Source organism: Python bivittatus, unplaced genomic scaffold, assembly GCF_059951505.1.
Source record: "Python bivittatus isolate LINGU-HERP-01145 unplaced genomic scaffold, Pbiv_v1 ctg000690_np1212, whole genome shotgun sequence".
NCBI lineage: Eukaryota > Metazoa > Chordata > Lepidosauria > Squamata > Pythonidae > Python > Python bivittatus.
Window position 1 is genome coordinate 867,394 of NW_028277096.1, and position 18,693 is coordinate 886,086.

Sequence of the window (18,693 nt, forward strand, 5' to 3'; positions counted from 1 at the left end):
GTGTCAGCATGCAGTTACTTTTTATCACTGTACATTGCACTAAATGTCAAAATTATTCTGTTGCTCTGAACGTCACTGTTGCTCAAAATATTTTGAAGGCACAATGCATGTTGCTTCTCAACAGGACAGACAGAAGCTATATTACAGTTGAAACACTGTGACCCAGCAATCTCACCATGGATCCCAGATTGTCCTTCAAGGAACCAATACGTAATAGGGATGCCAAATTCAGAAAAATGCAACTTGATTGCAGCTACAGGCACTGTAGTACTGCAAAAGGGCAGCAGGAAGAGAGGGACAAATACAGCAGCAGAACAGCAGAGACGCAAACCTCCTCCTTAGATATGCAGGATAGTCAAGAGGATTCCAAATGCTATAAATCCAGGATTTTAATGGAAACCTTTTTTTTTCTTTTCCTCCCTATTAAAGCTACTTAGAACTAAAGTAGGAGAACGTTGCAGGAGATACTGGGCTTTTTAAATGGCAATTTGAACACCTCTTACTGATAGTCTTTTAATTATAACAGTGAATTAAATTCAGGACCCTCATTATTTTGAACTCACATAAAATGGAACAGAAAAAGACTGGGACTTTTCTGAAAAAAACAATTCATTTCCAAATACATTGATTTTTACACTGCCTGGATTTTGTCATTTGCCTATTTATTGCTATGCACAAGGAATTAAAAAGAAAAGAAGGTTATTTGCACCATTTTTTCTCTTCCTTTTTAAATGTTAAAAATTGAAAAAGGAGTCTACAATGAATATAATAAAGTGAGAAAGTAAAGTATATTATAATAGTTAAATGAACTAAACATAACAAAAAGCCAATGAACAAAAAGTAAAGATCCATGTGATAGATATAAACATCTGTATGAATTCAATTGTTAAGTTTATAATTAAATCTGGACCACATAGCAACATAATGTGCTATCTTCTCATTTTTAGAGAACAAAGATTTTAAAGAATAGATACACTGATATTTTGGATCCATTCCTTAAAATTGGAAGAATTACTTCCTTTCCAGTGATGTAAAATTATCCTCTGCTGTACCCCAGGCTTGATGAAGTCAAAGCTCTTCATAAAATAATAAATTCCACATGTTAGAAATATAATACAACACCACACTGGGATCCTTAAATACAATATTTCTTCCCAAAATTATGGTAATATACATACTAATTTGGAACCAAAATAAAGCACTAACAGAACAGGATCAAATCATGAGTTAAAGAATCTTCAAATTTCTTATATCCCCATTATAAAAAAGTCTATTCTGCTCTATTCCCACCCTTTCTTGTGCTGCTAGAAATTAATTAATTTGATTAATCCTTTGATCTGAAAAAGTGGGGGAGCTTTTGAGCTTGTGGAAATTCCCCACCACCTCTCAAACCCACTAGCAGGGTGGGTTTGCTGGGAGAAACAGATTGAAGTAATTCAATGTGGTTTATGAAATTGAAATCAATACTTACTGGTCCCCCAAGATGTACACCAGGACAATCAGAATACACTGGACAAATACAGGCTGGCATCACAGTCACTACAGATCAGAGGTGTCTGCAGGGTGTGATCAAAAAAGTCAAGATGGCAACTGTAATAATCTGCCTGTTTCTTATGTGTCATGATGCACATAAAAACAGATGAAGGTTCTATTGCACCTTCGTGGCTGTCATCTTGACTTTTTGGACCACACCCTGCAGACACCTCTGCTACAGATCCAAGTCCTAATTTTAAGGGTGTGGAAGCCTTTCTGTTGCCCTAATCCTGAACAGCTGAGAATCAAAAACTGTTGCTGTCCTATGGTGTACCACCCAATATTTGAGGAGTATCTACTCTGTAGGCTCAAGGTTTCCTTGCATCTCCTGCAAAAACAGTTGGTTAAAAAGCAGCAAATTATATACAAGACTGTCCAAGAACCTGGAAACAGGAAAGTTCAAAAGTAACGTTGTCTAGCAGGGATAGACAGTGCTGAGCATACAGCCCTCCCTGCCTGCCTGCCTGCCTGCCTGCTGTATAGGAAGATACAAAGCTTTCTTGTATTAAACTCTGGAGCCTAACCTGGTATTGTTTATTCTGATGGGCAACTGGTTCATCTGTGTGTCTCAAACCTCCTACTTCCCTTGTTCTAAACTTTAAAAACAACTTCTAAATTAAGTTTCTTGAAAACAAGTATTTCTCATACAGAAACTTACCGCTCAATGGATTTGTGAATCCTTCTCCACTGAGGATAATGAACTTCCTGTTCAAAGCCTCCACCTTTAGCCCGGGCTTGCTGAGCGACATTCAGAGATCGTGTGTCAATGATATATCCACGCTTGCCCACCCTCAGGGTGGCATTGATCAGCTTCTCATCCTCTTTGCAACGCCTCCCATTAGTACCTGTGAGTGGTTGGCTACTGCGCATTATCACCTAGAAGGACCAACAAACTCAAGTAAAAGAATGTATCCCAGATAAGTCTTCTGTAATATAAAAGGGTTTCTGTGATCTCCATGGGGAAAAGTGTTCACTATCCTGGAGTAACTGACAGAGTAAAGAGAGCTCTTACATTTCACCTACCAATCCAAATGTTCAATATCAGTGTGAAAACACATTTCCCTTAATAAGAATGGAATGAAATCTGGTGCATATATATCCATGACATAATTCTGTGTTTCAAGTGAGAATAATTTTATGCCTGTTTCAAAGAGGTGAGTAAGAGAAAAATGGCAATACAAAAAGTAATACAATATTTTCTGTAAAGATGAAGACAGCAGAATAAGAACTAGCTTTTATGTCTAAGTGTGACATCATTTCCATCCCGTTTCCAAAGCAGATCTTTCTTCAGGAACAATGTATCACAAAATACATCACATAAGTTTAGCTACAACAATAATTCTTGTTTGAATATAACTAATAGACAACCTCTAGGAACCACACAACAGGGGAGTTCTGATTGTGAAGGTCAAGCGTCTCATGAAAGACCACCAGTTTGCCAAGCTTCATGCTGTCCTATAAGAATTCACCCACACAACTCTTCGGAGATTCTTAACATGCCCTCCCAAAAAGGCATGTCCCTTTGGAATTTATGTCATGACAGGAAAATTGAATGATGCTTGCCCAGCTTCCAAAAAGCTATTGAATGTGTAGCCACCCTTTCTATTAATATTAAACAATCAGAGACATTTAAAAGAAAAATACAAGAGCCAGCTACAGCCTGTTGTAAAAGGGAGAGATAATTTCCACATCTTCAGGGATTGTTTATATGACTGTGAGCATTTAGTTAATATAACCATTAAATTCTTAGGCTGCTAATTGATTCCTCAAGTCCCTTCCTTATCATATATAAACATATTCAGATAATTTGCAATCCGGTTCTCTTACTACTACCCCCAAATGCTCAAGCTTCCAGTACAAGAAGAACAATCTCAATCATACCAGTTAAGTACTGCAACATACATACTTTTTTAAATATTTAGGTTATTACAAAGAAAGCACATGCCTTGTAATCCAAGTGTCCAACTCACCATCCCATTTTTCTTGTGATAATAGCTGAGTACTGGGAAGCGTCCACCTTGGCGAAAAGTGGCAACCTTCCGTAGAGATTCATCATCAATTGATTTAGGGACAGTGACAACAGATGGGTAAGAAGAGCAGACTGAGAAATCTTTGTTGATGTAGCTCAACCGCCATTCATTTGTCTAGGAAAGAATAATATGCTAATGGTATGTTCGTAAGAATCCACCAAGCTCAATCTGACCTATTTTCTCTTTTTTCTCATCATAAATTAATTTGGCTTTGGCATCACTTTGCAATTTTACAAAATAAAACTTTACATGAACATCCATTCACATATTGCCTAAAATTATATTTTTGTATATTTAATTTAGCCTACTCAAAATCATGAACATATTCTTTGAGTTAAGAATGACATGAGAAATTCAGAAAGCTGAGAATATTTATTACTTTGATTTTGATGCTGCCCAACTCTAACCAACCTTTAGCTACATCAACATTTGAAAATAATTTCCCCCAAACTTGTCTTCATTCCCAGAATCCCCCAGTCAACCTAGTCAGTAGTTAAGCATTTTAACCCTAGACCTGGGAACAGCCAGGGACTTAAGGGACTTCTGGAACTTTTGGAGAGTGGGAGTTATATGTATCTCTGGGGGGATGCATTACAGAGGGCAGGGGCTGCAACAAAGAAGGCATACTTCCTTGGCCCCACAAGATGGCAGCATTTCATAGAAGGATCTGGAGTGTATCCACTCTGCCTGAGTGTACCAGTAGGGTAGAAACTGAGGGGAGGCCATCTCTCAGATAACCAGGCCCTATGCCATCCATGAGGGGCTTTATAGGAGACATCCAGCACCTTAAGCTGCACCTAGAAGCTGAATGGCAACCAATGCAGCACTTGAACTGTGGTTAAAGTGGGCCATCCAAAACTTCCACCATCTCCCCTTTTCCCAAGCCATGGCTTCATTCTCACAATATGCTGTACCCTAAACCTGGGTAACAAAATTCAATTGCCATGTTCACATAAAGCACTTTGCCCAAACCCATTAATTTTATTTTGGGGTAACCTGATAGCGTGATCCCCAGGACATTCAGTGTGAGATACATGCTACAGCAGCAATGAAATCCTAGAGACAAGAACTACTATCAGTAATAAAGCTATTACAGCCATTTAAAATGTCTGGAGAAGAGAGATTCCCACTCCATTCCATATGTCCCTGAGTGATGTGACCGAGTTGGCCTTCCTGTAGAAGTCTCCCCCCTTCTCCCCCCACCTGACAAAATTACTATTGTTTTATTATATTATAATAAAACACAAGTAGTACATTATATTATCTATGTACAGTGCTACTTATACAGTATTGACTAAAGATTATTAACACTCTGATTACAGTGATACCTCGGGATACGAACGCCTCTGCTTGCGAATTTTTCGGGTTACGACCAGCTCTGGCCCCAAAATTTTACCTCGGTTTGCGAACTCCGCCTCGGGGTACGAGCCATTTTCCGCCCGTGCCACGTGGTCCGCGGCCATTTTCTGCCCGTGCCACGTGGTCCGCGGCCATTTTTCCGCCCATGCCACGTGGTCCGCGGCTGTTTTTCCGGCCCTGCCGCGTGGTCCGCGGCCGTTCTTGCGCCGCGCCGGGCTGTTTTCGCGCCGCACCGCGCCGCGCCGCGCCGGGCCGTTTTCGCACCAGGCCGCGCTGCGCCGGGCCGTTTTCGCGCCGCGCCGGGCCGTTTTCACACCGCGCCGCGCTGCACCCGGCCATTTTCGCGCCGCACCACGCCGCGCCCGGCCGCTTTCCGTGTGGTCCGTGGACGCCAGAACGGATTAACGGTAATTACATTGAACCTTATGGGAAATTGCCTCGGGTTGCGACCAAATTCGGGCGGAGGGCGGAACGGATTAACCGGATTTACATTGAACCCTATGGGGAAATTTGCCTCGGGGTGCGACCAAATTCAGAGGGCGGAACGGATTAACCAGATTTACATTGAACCCTATGGGGAAATTTCCTTCAGGTTACGACCAACTCGGGATACGCCCAGAGTCACGGAACGGATTAAGTTCGTATCCCGAGGTACCACTGTATTTAGATAACTTAAACCTTTAAGGATTAAAAAAGGGGTTATGTCAATATTAACTATAATTTCTAAAATGTTATTGTTGATAAGCATGAGGTTGCTTAAATTTTACACCTACAGCTGAGTGTAGCATTGATAATAACTGAAAAATGTTTAATTATGTTACATAATAAAGGTATCTATCTTGAGGTTAATACTTAATATTAAGGTCTTCACTATATTGTTGCTTATTGTTGTTTATGCATATTAGAAAAAAGAAAAAAGACTTTCCTTCTGACAGGCCTTAGAGAACCAAGAACCAAGTTCTCCCTTTGTGTAGAAAATGGTTGAACCACTAGAACCACCAGGAACTTACAAGTGAATTGAGAAGTTCAAATTCACGCTCGGGCAAGAATGAGTGCCAGCCATCTTCAGTTACTTCAAACATGGGTCGATAAAAGAAAGGATACATGAGTGTGATGGAATCCAAAGTAGACAGTGCCTACAGGAAGGAGAAAATGCACACAATGTTACAATTTAAAGAATAACCTTTCCTGGGGCAGCACCAATGAACATTGCCTCCTGAAGCAACTGTGCTAGTTGCCCAAACAATATGCTGCCTTTGGACACCACAAAGCACTAGATTTGGAGAGCAATGAGTGAGAGTACAACGCCAGTTCCTTACCTGGCTTGGCCTGGCATTCAAAGCTGGTGCTTCATTTTGCCTAATGGTATGATGGGCTTCCCTTTCCTTAACAGGACAACCTAATAAGCCAGAGGCTGTTTTTCTCTACTTAACCATCTACTGCTGGAGCTTCTGCAACAAAAAGTATCTATGAGCCCCCCACTTCTGTATGCTATGTTCCCGTTTGATAAAGCACAAGCACACCATGTGGGCATGCTCAAAGGAAACACAGCAGAGAGAAAAGTACACTGAGAAGACAGATGCAGCTTGCACAGGCCAACTCTTGAACAGAGACACTAATGATGAACATCTTTTTTTAAATTACAAGTTTGTTCTATCAATCAAGCTGATCTTGCTTTATGCAACATACATCATTTGGCCACTGTCGACAGCTTTTCCCAGAGTAAGCACGATACAGTGGTACCTTGGTTCACGAACTTAATTCGTCCCGCAACTCTGGTCGCGAACCGAATTGGTCGTGAACCGAATCAAATTTTCCCATAAGGTTCAATGTAAATACGGTTAATCCGTTCTGACCCCTCCGAATTTGGTCGCGACCCGATTTTTGATTGCGTCCCGAATCAAATTTCCCCATAAGGTTCAATGTAATTACGGTTAATCAGTTCTGAACCATGTTTTTTTTTTTAACTGCAAAAATATGACACAAAGTATAGTACGAAGAGAGAGAACGCTAACCTTGCTCGACGCGACTTCTGGCGTGGAGGACAGGAAGGCAGGTGGGGAGACGGTTATTGCTTGGAGGGAGAGTCCCCCTCCCTACAGGAAGCCGCGACCACATGTCACGGGAGGGAAAATGGTCGCAGATCCTGTTCGTCACCCAATCCGGCGTTCGCGAACGGAAGCAAAATTTTGCGAACGGTGCTGTTCGTGAACCGAATTGTTCGTGAACAGAAGCGTTCGTGAACCGAGGTACCACTGTATTTCTAAATTTCTGCAGAGGTCCAGCTTAGATAGGCAGAAATCCATCAGGATGGCTGACTACATCTGCAGATATGGAATATGTGTCCTACATACATAAGAAGAGGATTCTTCACCAAGATTTATTTCACCTCCACTTCCCTTAGCAGTTTTGTTATCAATGTTCAGATGCCTTCTCCAGAAAACTTCCCATCCCCAAAATATCCTAATACATCTAAGAAGGAGATACCACTCCAACCCTGGCCTTCCACAAGTATCTGCAGAACAGAGTCAGATTTTTGCTGGGTTCTTCTAATTTCTCTAAATAACTTTACCTCAATGGAGCTAGCAATGTTCAAAGATTCCTCCATGCCAGGAATGTCAAGCTGGATAATTCGCAGGTCTTTGCATTTGATAATGATGGTGCCCAAGAAGCCAATAAAACTGCAGTGATATAAAAACATGAATATTGAAGAGCTATGAATATAATCTGAAAGCCTTCAAACAGAAGAAACATCATATTAAAAAGCACCATATTAGCAGCTTACTATTTCTTTACAGCTATATGTTGCTAGTAAATAATTCCAGTAATGTTGCTGAAATCCCAAGGCCAATCCTAGGAAGATCAAGAGGAACTCATCTAAGTCCCCATCTTTCTTCCTTCATGGTTAAATAAGAAACAAGGGAGAGGGGGGTGAGAAATTGCATTTTTGACTATAGGACTTATGATTCAGGTTTCCTCTTATGCAAATCTCAGCTCATTTTCACCTTAATCTTGGGAGGGAAATAATTAGTTGCTAACTAAGGTGCTATGATACTTTTAAAAACCAAATGCAAATGATGAAGCAAATAGCAAAAACTATCATTTTTCCTTCTGTAATGAAATTGTTTGATAGAGTGCCTACTGCTCAGTGCAGGTGAATGGGGGAAAGAGACATTGCTTTTCTTCACAGTCTAGAGGAAAAGAAAATAAGAGAAATTTATTTCCTTAACCTCCTGCATTTGTATGAGAATAAACCAGAGTTTTATAAAAACTGAATGCACTGCAGCTCAGTTCAGATAGTCACCCAACACAGAGACATGCTGTTATGTCACTTCATTCCCTCCATAATTGACTGTAATGTCCAAACTGGACAACACTAACCAGAATGTCTTCCAAACTCCCATTCAAAACTGTATTATAATTAACTTCAGAGTTAACAATAATAACCCTGCCCTGATCTAGACACCATAGCAACTGTGGCTAAAGGTAATCAGGAGGTAAACTGCATATGAACAAGAACAAGCGAGAGCAGACAAGGCTATACAACACATCCCCAATTCCCAAAACACTGATTTAGATCATTGATGGAAGTTGATTGATGACTCAGCTGAATAGTGCTCCATATTTAGAGACAACGTATCTCTGAATATTTCTAATGCATGGACAACAGAGGGAAAGAAATATTGAACAAACTGTACTTACAAGCTTCCTGGAAGCTTCTGTTCAAAGCAGGATGCTGGGCCAGAAATCCAACAACTCTAGTTTTTAGATTCTAAGAAATTACAGAAGCAGAGAGCAAGGAAAGAGACTGCACTACCTTGCAAGCAGCGTTTTCAGAGAGGATCAATCCAGATGATTCAAACAGGAGACTCAAGTCTAAGTCTTCAATAACTATTTAATGGATGGTCAGAAATCAAAGGATGAAGCCTTTTCTGGCACAAAAATGCAAAGTGTAGGAAAAGCTTCTACTAATGATTTTCAGTTAAGCAGCTTCTTTTTAGTGCATGTATTTAATAAAGCTGCAGAAGACAAGCTCCACTGGATGTTCCCTCTAATTTCTTCCATAAGAAGGAATGCCTTTTTAAGAAAATGCCTCCTAAAAGAGCCACCATTTGAAAATAAAGTATGTCGTTGCTTCAGGACTTCTGTTTTTGCAATATACACATTTAATTTAAATCCATAGTGCCATTCTTTTAAAGCTCACATAGTAAGTTAAGAACAGATATTTCAAATGTTTAAAAATAGAAAGTATATTTTAAGTGAATGTTTAAGTAATCATAATAATTCATTTTAAATATTCATACCCTCCCCATCAGCTTAGAGAAAGCATTCAACAATAAAAGTCCAAGGCAATTGAAAAATAATGCAGCAGAATGTTTAGCCTTCAAATGGCAATAAACTATGAAGCAGTGAGATCACAAATTAAATTTATTTTATGCAACTTATATTCTGCCTTTCTATTTTGGTGAGAACTCAAAGCAGAACTGAGGAAATAAAAGCAATTAAAAATGCTTGAATCAGTGAGAAACAATTAGGTCTGGGGCTGACAAGGTTGTACTATCAGCACCAGATAAGCTTCCCAAAAGAGACTATTTTGGAACCAGGCTACCAGTACAGTACAGAACAGGCCTCTCCCTATCCTTGGTACACATTGTTCTACATCAACTGACTGTACTTAAGAAAGACTTCAAACTGAAGATATTAATCTATGATTTTTATTTATTAATGTATTTATTTACAGAAAATATATGGCCACCCATCTCATATAATGATTCTAGGAGGTTCACAACAAGCAATAAAAGCAATGATAAAAACAAAACCACCGTTCCCTTCCCACTCCATGTGAGGGAGTAGCATGGGAAGAGATGTTTCTTCACATATTTGGTCCCAACAGGCTAAGGGCCTATGTTCAACATCCTGAATAGTGCTTGGAAGCTGATAAGGGAATTTTACAGGTTGCTTAATAACCAGTGTGCTGTTGTAATTATAGTATTCAGAATTATATCCACTGAATATAAAGTGGATATAATATCAGTGAAGCTTCTGAGTTTTTGTCAAAGGGAGCTCCACAATTAGCATATAGCTATAACTAAGCTCTTATCTGTGGAACAGCTGCGCAAATCAGCTAAAAACAGTAAAATACAGTATAAATACTTCATTTTAATAATGTGATGATGATAGCGCCCCTATCTAGCCAGGATTCAATTCTGTTTACTATCCTTAATCCAGGCCATTCCTGCATCCAGCACCTGCAAAATTTTTACCATGGAGGAGAATTATGTTTCTTGGGCTATATCTAGCTCATTGCTCCTCCCTTCATCCATCCATTCCTCCCCCCCCGCCCAACCAATTCACGAACTAAAATATCCTCACCGTTTTTCAATGGAATCAATGTTGGAATGCAAAAGCCAAAGCTCCTCAACATTGTCTTGCCGTCGTGAGGAGAAGATGAGGTGGTGTCCTGTTAAGCACAGGGTCCCCTCCACTGCTGGATAGAATGGGCGGTGAAGGACTACATTGTCAGCCCGTGGTGTCTTGATAAGCTCAGCAAATTCCATAGCTCCTCCAAATCCAGCACAATTATCCTTCCAGGCAAGCCAATGCCAATCCTAACCCAACGGCCAGATGCAGTTTCAACTTTTCGGTAGCCTCCACAGGTAGCTACAACTCTCAAGATTGCAGTACTAGCTGAGAGTTAACCATCTGGCAGAGGTCATCATAGCAAGATCCAAATTCTTACTGGATGGGGGAAGAAAACAAAACAAAGCAAACATCAATCATTCCTAATTTTCACAAGGGAAGCTTATTTAAAATAACATAAATGATCATTAAAGAAGGGGCAGGCTTGCTTAAAGATATGGCAAAGGTTTAGGAAAGGATCAAACTATGACTTAAAGCCCCAGGGCAGAAAAGTTGGGGTAAGAGTGGAGAGATGTCACAATCCAAGGAGACACTGAAGCATGATTCTGGGATGTCACAATTGCAGCTTTTTCAACACGTAGGAAGGAGTCAGGTATACATGGGTAAAGAGATTAAATCAGTAAGGTAACAAGAAGGAGCCTAAGGACCTTAGAAAAATCTGGAGACTTTTCTATTCTGTCTCTCAGGAACAAACCACAGCAACCTGCATGACTAGAATATTTAAGCCCAGAAACCCAAAGTGGGTATTTCGGAGTTTCGCGCTCACTAACATGGCAGGGGCAGAGGCAACTGGGCAGGGTAAGAATCCCAGTCCAGGATTACTGGGGAGCAAATAGTGTATTAGAACAATTCAGCTAGGTAACACGAAGCAGGTCATGACACTTCCTATTCTCAAGAAAAACGGGGTGAGGAAAGGACACCAGCTTCCCCTTTCTTAAGAGAACCACAAGAAGCCATGACTACTCGGTGGATTAACATTCCCCCATCACCAAATCAGGAGGAAGGTGGGGCTCCTAGGGCGGGGAGGAATTTGGGGTGGATGGAAAGCCCTTAAGTGCAAAGGACAGGCGGGGGGGGGGGGCAGAGAGGCTTAATTAATACCCACGTTTTGGACCCAGAGCGAGGCATCCGATCGCAGCGTGTGGAAGAGGATGAGGAAGAGGCAGAGATGGAAAGGCAGCCTGTGCAGTTGGGTTAACGGGCCACTCTTCTTAAAAGAGGCGCTAGTTGAGTAGGGGAGAGAGCTCCTTCCTCCGCGCCCCCACTCCCATCCTAGCGCAGCCTTTCCTCTGCTCCCTTCCCGGTCTCCGCGCGGAGCCTCCCGCAGTTTCAGCCGACAGGAAGAGCTCCCAACCTGTACCCCGGATATGGAGGGGAAGGAGGGGGGAAAACATCCACACATGCACCACATCGGGACTATCACAACCGAGAGGCGGGGCAAACACTGCCCAGTCCAAGCCGCCTCGCCCACGTGACAAGCGCCCCTGGCCAATCCGACTTCGCCCGGCGATGAGGATGAAAATCCCTTGCCAGCCGGTTCTTTTGCCCTTGCCCTTACCGGAAGTGTCCTCGGCGGAAAACTGCCGACTAGAAACGCGTTTCCAACACTATATTATTTTTACCGTTACTTCTTACATTTGTACAGTCCCCGTCCATGTATTTTTTTAAAAAATGAATCTATATTCTTTTCCGCTTGAAATCATGTCCTATTTCAATATCATGATCATCTTCCCTCAGGCAACTATGGTGGAGAACATAGGGGGCATGAAACATTAGGGCTTCCTGATCTGGGCTGTAAAAATCCGGACGACCCTTAGATAGCAGCAAGGAGTGGCAGAATTTTTTTGCATATTTTTGCTTCCACCTCGTGGCCGTCCGGATTTTTGCAACCCAAAAATAAATACTGCCAATCCCTGTAAAATTGAGAAGGGGAGAACGCCTCTTCTAGAGCCCCAGTCCTGCCTTGTGGGACTGTGAGGGTGGCTCCTGTGCCAACAAATTGGTGTCACTGGGGTGTGCAGGACCTGTAGCATCCCAGGGGTGAGGAACCACAGCCTCCATCCCCTTGGGACAGCCGGGCCATGAACCTGGAGAGCATTGAGTTAGGGGAAGAGTCGGGTGCAACGCCTTTGGAATCAGGTTCCTACCCTGTAGCTTAGTTTTGTTGTGTCTGCCAAACCATCAGGTTAAGAATAGGAGATCTAGGCTTCTGACTTTTCTTGGTTTACAAATTTCTGGATAAAAACTATCCTTTAGGCTTTGCTCTGATTGTAAGAGGCACACATTTTCAGGTGTCTGCATACGTGTGTGAGATTATTTGTGAAGGCAGTGCATGTCAGAAAGGCCGAGCGCTCCAGGAAAGGACGAGGGAGGTTGAATGCTTCTGGTTAGGGTGGTAGCCCCTCCACCAATCCTAAAGTAGTCCAGAGGGAACTCGGCCATCTATCTAAAATTAATTTCTATCCAACGTTAACATTTGTTCTGCTTTCCACCAAATTTTGCTCAAGGAGAATAACAATAAAATATACTATAAAATGTGAAACAGTATCTCAATATAAAAATGTAGGTAGCCAAAATAAAGCAGCAGTATCACAAATAAAACCAATCTGTTTAATAAGACCTGCAATTTATCTCACAGAATGGTTCTGGGGATAAAAGTGGTGGAGGAAGAAATACTTTATTTAAAGAATTATGCTCTGCTTTTCAACTAGAAAGGCTCCCAAAGGTCTGATTTTCAAGTTAATAATCCTCTCGTCCTTATTTTTAAGAAGGTTTTTTTTCCCCAAAAAATTCAAACAGCGTTGTGAAATAGGGAAAGGAAAAGAAGAAAACTTAGCCGTGAATATTCAATGTTGGATGGCACCAGGTATGACAGAAACAAGTTGCTGACATGTTTATAAGGTTCACAGCTACCCAGAAAACTTGAAATCAATCAACAGCACAAAACAAAAGATTTCAAGCAGGGACTTTTCTAAACAGCGTTTTATTTGGCCAAGCAAAAGTCTGGGTGCTCACACCATGCACCAAGAGAGAGCAGGGTGGCACACCCTTGGAGACAAAAACACAGCCTTTTATAGTATTCTTAAAAGGGCAGAACTAATTAACATTATAATGAAGATGAGTTTTTTTCTTATGCCCTTATATGGTTCGGTTCTCCTTTTCTGGTCAGTCACCTACTAAACATTCCTGGCATTCCTTTCCCCCTGACCTCTCCTCAGCAGGTATCAGTTTACACAAAGCCCCCTTCTCAACCTTCTGGCTATCATTTTACACAAGGCCCCTTTTCTCAACATTTTACGCATATACCTTTTTCTTAATAATCATATAATCCTTCATTCAATAGTTATTCAGTTTACACATAACCCTTCATGTTAAAAAGAGGCTTAAGTTCATTTGAATAAATGCTTGATGGTTGTCTGGATTTTTGCAGCCCAGATTGAGAAACCCTAATCCAAAGTGGCTGCTCTTGAATGGTGGGCTTTGCTGGAAGCTTCTAGCTTCTTCTTACTGAAGGTAAGACCATCAATTAATGGAAATAATAGTTCCTCAGCCCATGTTGCTGTTCTTTCTTTTCTTCCCTGGGAAATTAGAATTAATGGCTTTAGTGTAGTTAGTAAAGAGAGGGTGAGAAGTACCTGAGAAGGCCACAACACATGAAACCACAAACTAGCTAACTCCATTTTAGCTGAATATATCATGTCAACCCAGCCTATACTGACTCTTCTGTTGCCACCTAGCGGTCATCATGGTTTTTTGTGGGATCACCCATCCAAGTACAGGTAGTCCTTGTTTAGCTACCACAATTGGGACCAGCAACTAAGTCATTAAGTGAAGCGATTGCTAAGTGAAACTGTGACTGTGCTTATGATCTTACTTCAGCTTTCCTTTGCCTTACAGACCTGTGAAGGTCATAAATGCAAGGATTGATTGTAAAGTTACTTTTTCATCTCCATTGTAACTGGTAACAGTGATGAAATGAGGCAATCGATAAACGAGGACTACCTGTGCTAACAGTGTCTTACAGTGTTTGGCTTTTTTGGGATCATCCAAGGTGACTTAGATGCTGCCACCTGCTATGATGTATTTGCATAGTTACATAAGAAAAATACAAGATATGTTTAAAATGTGGCCAATCATTTCAAATATGAAATAACATCAAGTTACAATGCACTTTAAACAACAAGTAAATTAACTGAAGCAGTGGCCTTAAAACAGCTTTCCAATCTGGTAAGCTGTAGCTGTATTAGACTACTGCTGGCTGTCAGACAAGACAGAAGTAATCCAACACATCTAGAGGATACCAGATAGATCAGGATGCAAAAATATTTTACTCCTAAGTGGATATTATAACTCTTCAATTTTATACACATCTAGGAATAAGATCCACTGACTGAAATTCACATTTTTTCTAAATATGCATACATAGGTTCATGTTGTTATTTAATTACTGCAATGACTAATGCTGACTTTTGCCCCCTTTGATCATGTATTTGGAACTGGAATTGGTGTTCTGCATCAACACTTTTTCATCTGTTTGGGAAAAGAGTAGCTATAGAATTAATTACACAGAACTAACTTGCCTATGCAGATACGGTTTGTAGGTAGCTGATCCAAAAACACAGAAAGATGCAAACATTCTCCGTATGAGAAAGTTTAAAATAATCCTATTATCAAAGTAGCACATAAGGAGATCAAACTACCATAGGCTGTTGGGTCTTAGCTTGAAAAAGATCTGGCTCCTAAAAACAAATTCCTCTGAGCAAATACCAGAATTTCTTCCTCTTTTCCAGGAAATACCTTTCAGGAAAGAGACCCAACCCAGTACATTATTTTTATATTAGAAGACATATAGTACTGTGCAAAAGTTTTAGGCAGGTGTGAAAAAATGCTGTAAAGTAAGAATGCTTCCAAAAATATATATTGTAATTGTTTATGTTTATCAATTTACAAAATGCAAAGTGAGCAAACAGAAAAGAAATCCAAAACAAATCAATATTTGGTGTGACCACCCTTTGCCTTCAAAACAGCATCAATTCTTCTAGGTACACTTGCACACAGTTTTTGAAGGAACTCAGCAGGTAGGTTGTTCCAAACATCTTGGAGAACTAACCCCAGATCTCCTGTGGATGTAGGCTGCCCCAAATCCTTCTGTCTCTTCATGGAATCCCAGACAGACTTGATGATGTTGAGATCAGGGCTCTGTGGGGGCAAAACCATCACTTCCAGGACTCCTTGTTCTTCTTTACGCTGAAGATAGTTCTTAATGACATTGGCTGTGTGTTTGGGGTCGTTGTCCTGCTGCAGAATAAATTTGGGGCCAATCACACACCTCCCTGATGGTATGGCATGATGGATAAGGATCTGCCTGTATTTCTCAGCATTGAGGACATCATTGATCCTGACCAAATCTCCAACTCCATTTGCAGAAATGCAATCCCAAACTTGCAAGGAACCTCCACCATGGCTGGTGTGGGTCTTCCAGGCTGTGTGGCCGTGGTCTTGAAGTTTTGTTTCCTAACGTTTCGCCAGCACCTGTGACCGGCATCTTCAGAGTGCAGGAGCACAGACAGGAGTAGTTCTCTCTGTGCCCAGGGTTAGGGTTAGCAGTTAGAGAGAACTGCACCTGTCTGTGCTCCTGCACTCTGAAGATGCCAGTCACAGGTGCTGGCGAAACGTTAGGAAACAAAACTTCAAGACCACGGCCACACAGCCCGGAAGACCCACACCAGCCATCGTATGCCGGCCGTGAAAGCCTTCGACAATACAACCTCCACCATGCTTCACTGTTGCCTGCGGACACTCATTATTGTACTGCTCTCCAGCCCTTCAGCAAACAAACTGCCTCCTGCTACAGCCAAATATTTAAGATTTTGACTCATCAGTCCAGAGCACCTGCTGCCATTTTTCTGCACCCCAGTTCCTACGTTCTCGTGCATAGTTGAGTCACTTAGCCTTGTTTCCACATTGGAGATATGGCTTTTTGGCCACATTTCTTCCATGAAGACCACTTCTGGCCAGACTTCTCCAGACAGTAGATGGGTATACCTGGGTCCCACTGGTTTCTGCCAGTTCTGTGCTGATGGCACTGCTGGACATCTTCCAATATCAAAGGGAAGTAAGCATGATATATCTTTCATCTGCTCCATTGTTTTCTTGGCTGATCACTGCATTTACAGTCCTCAACATTTCCCATTTCTTTCTGTTTCTTCAAAAGAACTTGAACACCACATCTTGAAACCCCAGTCTGCTTTGAAATTTTTGCCTGGGAGAGACCTTGCTGATGCAGTATACCTACCTTGTGTCTTGTTGCTGTGCTCAGTCTTGCCATGATGTATGACCTGTAACATGAAACTGTCTTCCACAACCTCACCTTAGTAGCAGAGTTTGGCTCTTCCTCACCCAGTTTTAAGCCTCCTACACAGCTGTTTCTGTTTCAGTTAATGACTGTGTTTCAACCTACATACAAAATTGATGATCATTAGCACCTGCTTGGTATAATTGGTTAATCATACACCTGACTCTAATCCTACAAGATCCCTGACTTTGTGCAAGTGTAAGAATTGATGCTGGTTTGAAGCCAAAGGGTGGTCATCCAAATATTGATTTGATTTGGATTTCTCTTCTGTTTGCTCACTTTGCATTTTGTAAATTGATAAACAAACAATTACAATACATATTTTTGAAAGCATTCTTACTTTACAGCATTTTTTCACACCTGCCTAAAACTTTTGCACAGTACTGAAGACACCATTATGCTAAATCTGACTCATAATTGTATCGATACAGCCTATTGCTGTTTGCAAAGATGAATAGATCAGGTTCACCAGATTTCACCAGACTTCATCTCTCTGCCAGACTCAAATGTGAGCCACTTCCTGGGCTCACTGTCTGGGAATCTGATGTTTGAATTAAGTATTAGCCACATGTCCTGCAGATGTCAGTATAACAACTGCACAATTCATGCATACAGGTGAGGAAGTTTGGAAGCAGGGGAGAGAAGCATTATAGCTCACTGGTAGGCCACATAGTTTGGTTACAAAATTGACTGGTTACGTGTCCTCAAATGGATGTCTAGCGACCACTTAGATCAGTGTTGTCTAAACTTGGCCATTTAAGATGAGTGGACTTCAACTCCCAGAATTCAACTCCCATGCTGGCTGGGGAATTCTGGGAGTTGAACTCCACTCATCTTAAAGTGGCCAAGTTTGGACAACACTGACTTAGATAGACCTTCTTCAAGGTGAGGTTACAACATAGCCACTTAATTTTATGAGGTACCTGGCAACTGTTTTTTTTTCAGTGTGCAGGTAATAAATTATGAGATGCTCAGCCCAGGGGAATTGGGCACTGGCGATCCCATCAAGAACTGTCAGAGGTACATTCCAGGAGGCTACAATGCTGTCCCATATTCAGCACAGTGCAATATACTGTACATGGGCTGAGGAAATTTGCCTACATTCTGCTGTGGGTAGCACAATTCACGAAGACTGTCAAGTGGAAGAGTTTTGGGAGGGGGAGGGAACTATTGCATAGATACATCCACTCCATGGTGTTAGCAACAACATGGAAGTGGTTTGCCATAGCCTCTTCGGCTTTTGACTTCTCAGTCCAGCCAAGAGATCTGAAACTTGCAGAACTCCTCCAGGTCATTGTGTATAGCCCATCCCTCCTTCCCTCTCACATATACAGCAGGACAGTGATGGCTGAAAATGGGGTAGCAGCTGTCCCATCTCACCTTGGTGCAATGGATCCTCCCTCGGGGTAAGAAGGAAGGAGGGCTCCCTGCCTGGGCAGGTGAGGCTGAGAGATGGTTACAATGCCAGTGAGCCTCAGTGCAGGGCTAGGAGTGCAGCTGCCTTCCTTGCCCTGCTTCTCATCCTAAAGCTTAACAAGGAGGAGCTGTGGTGGTTGTGATGGCAGCGGGAGCAGGCTCCATCCTGGCTTTATATGTGGTAATGCTTTGATACAGGGTAGCAGTGAAGCCCCCACTTGGCTTCCTTGCCTGAGGATGGGAGCCATTTCTTCTCAGTCTTGGATCTGTAGACCCTGGTGAGGTCAGCAAGCTACTGCCTACTTCCAGCATCAGTTTCCTGATGCTTGTGCAGTGAATGACATGATAATTAGTGTTCTTGGTCTCTGGCAAGCTGGCGCCCTCTTTTTCCTTTCCCTCTTTTCTCTATCGGTCACTTATCTCTGAAGACACACTTCTGTTTTCTCTTGATCTGCTAAAGGGCAAGGCTACCAAAACAATATATTGGCAAGAAATCAAAATGTCCTGGCCAGGATGGTTATATGAGAAAATGGATTGTTGGAGGCTTGGATCATGATTAGAGGATTGGTGGGGAGGGGG

The 18,693-nt window shown here is 41.8% G+C and overlaps 1 protein-coding gene and 1 long non-coding RNA gene across 3 annotated transcripts in view; both read right to left on the reverse strand.

Annotated features, from left to right (window-relative positions):
• MTMR9 (myotubularin related protein 9) overlaps positions 1-11,746 on the reverse strand; it is a 34,109-nt gene extending 22,363 nt beyond the window's left edge. For both annotated transcript variants that reach the window (XR_015798226.1, XM_007436646.4), the window contains exons 1-6: positions 11,449-11,746; positions 10,296-10,661; positions 7,495-7,603; positions 5,933-6,058; positions 3,504-3,677; positions 2,192-2,409 (exon numbers count right to left, since the gene is read on the reverse strand). Coding sequence is in view for 1 of the 2 variants with exons in the window: in XM_007436646.4 (XP_007436708.1) it covers positions 2,192-2,409; positions 3,504-3,677; positions 5,933-6,058; positions 7,495-7,603; positions 10,296-10,480 (812 nt within the window). In the remaining variant the exon portion in view is untranslated. The remainder of the gene's footprint in view (positions 1-2,191; positions 2,410-3,503; positions 3,678-5,932; positions 6,059-7,494; positions 7,604-10,295; positions 10,662-11,448) is intronic.
• Positions 1-18,693, reverse strand: part of LOC148214355 (uncharacterized) — a 169,086-nt gene that overhangs the window by 55,269 nt on the left and 95,124 nt on the right. The gene's annotated exons all lie outside the window — the stretch shown is intronic.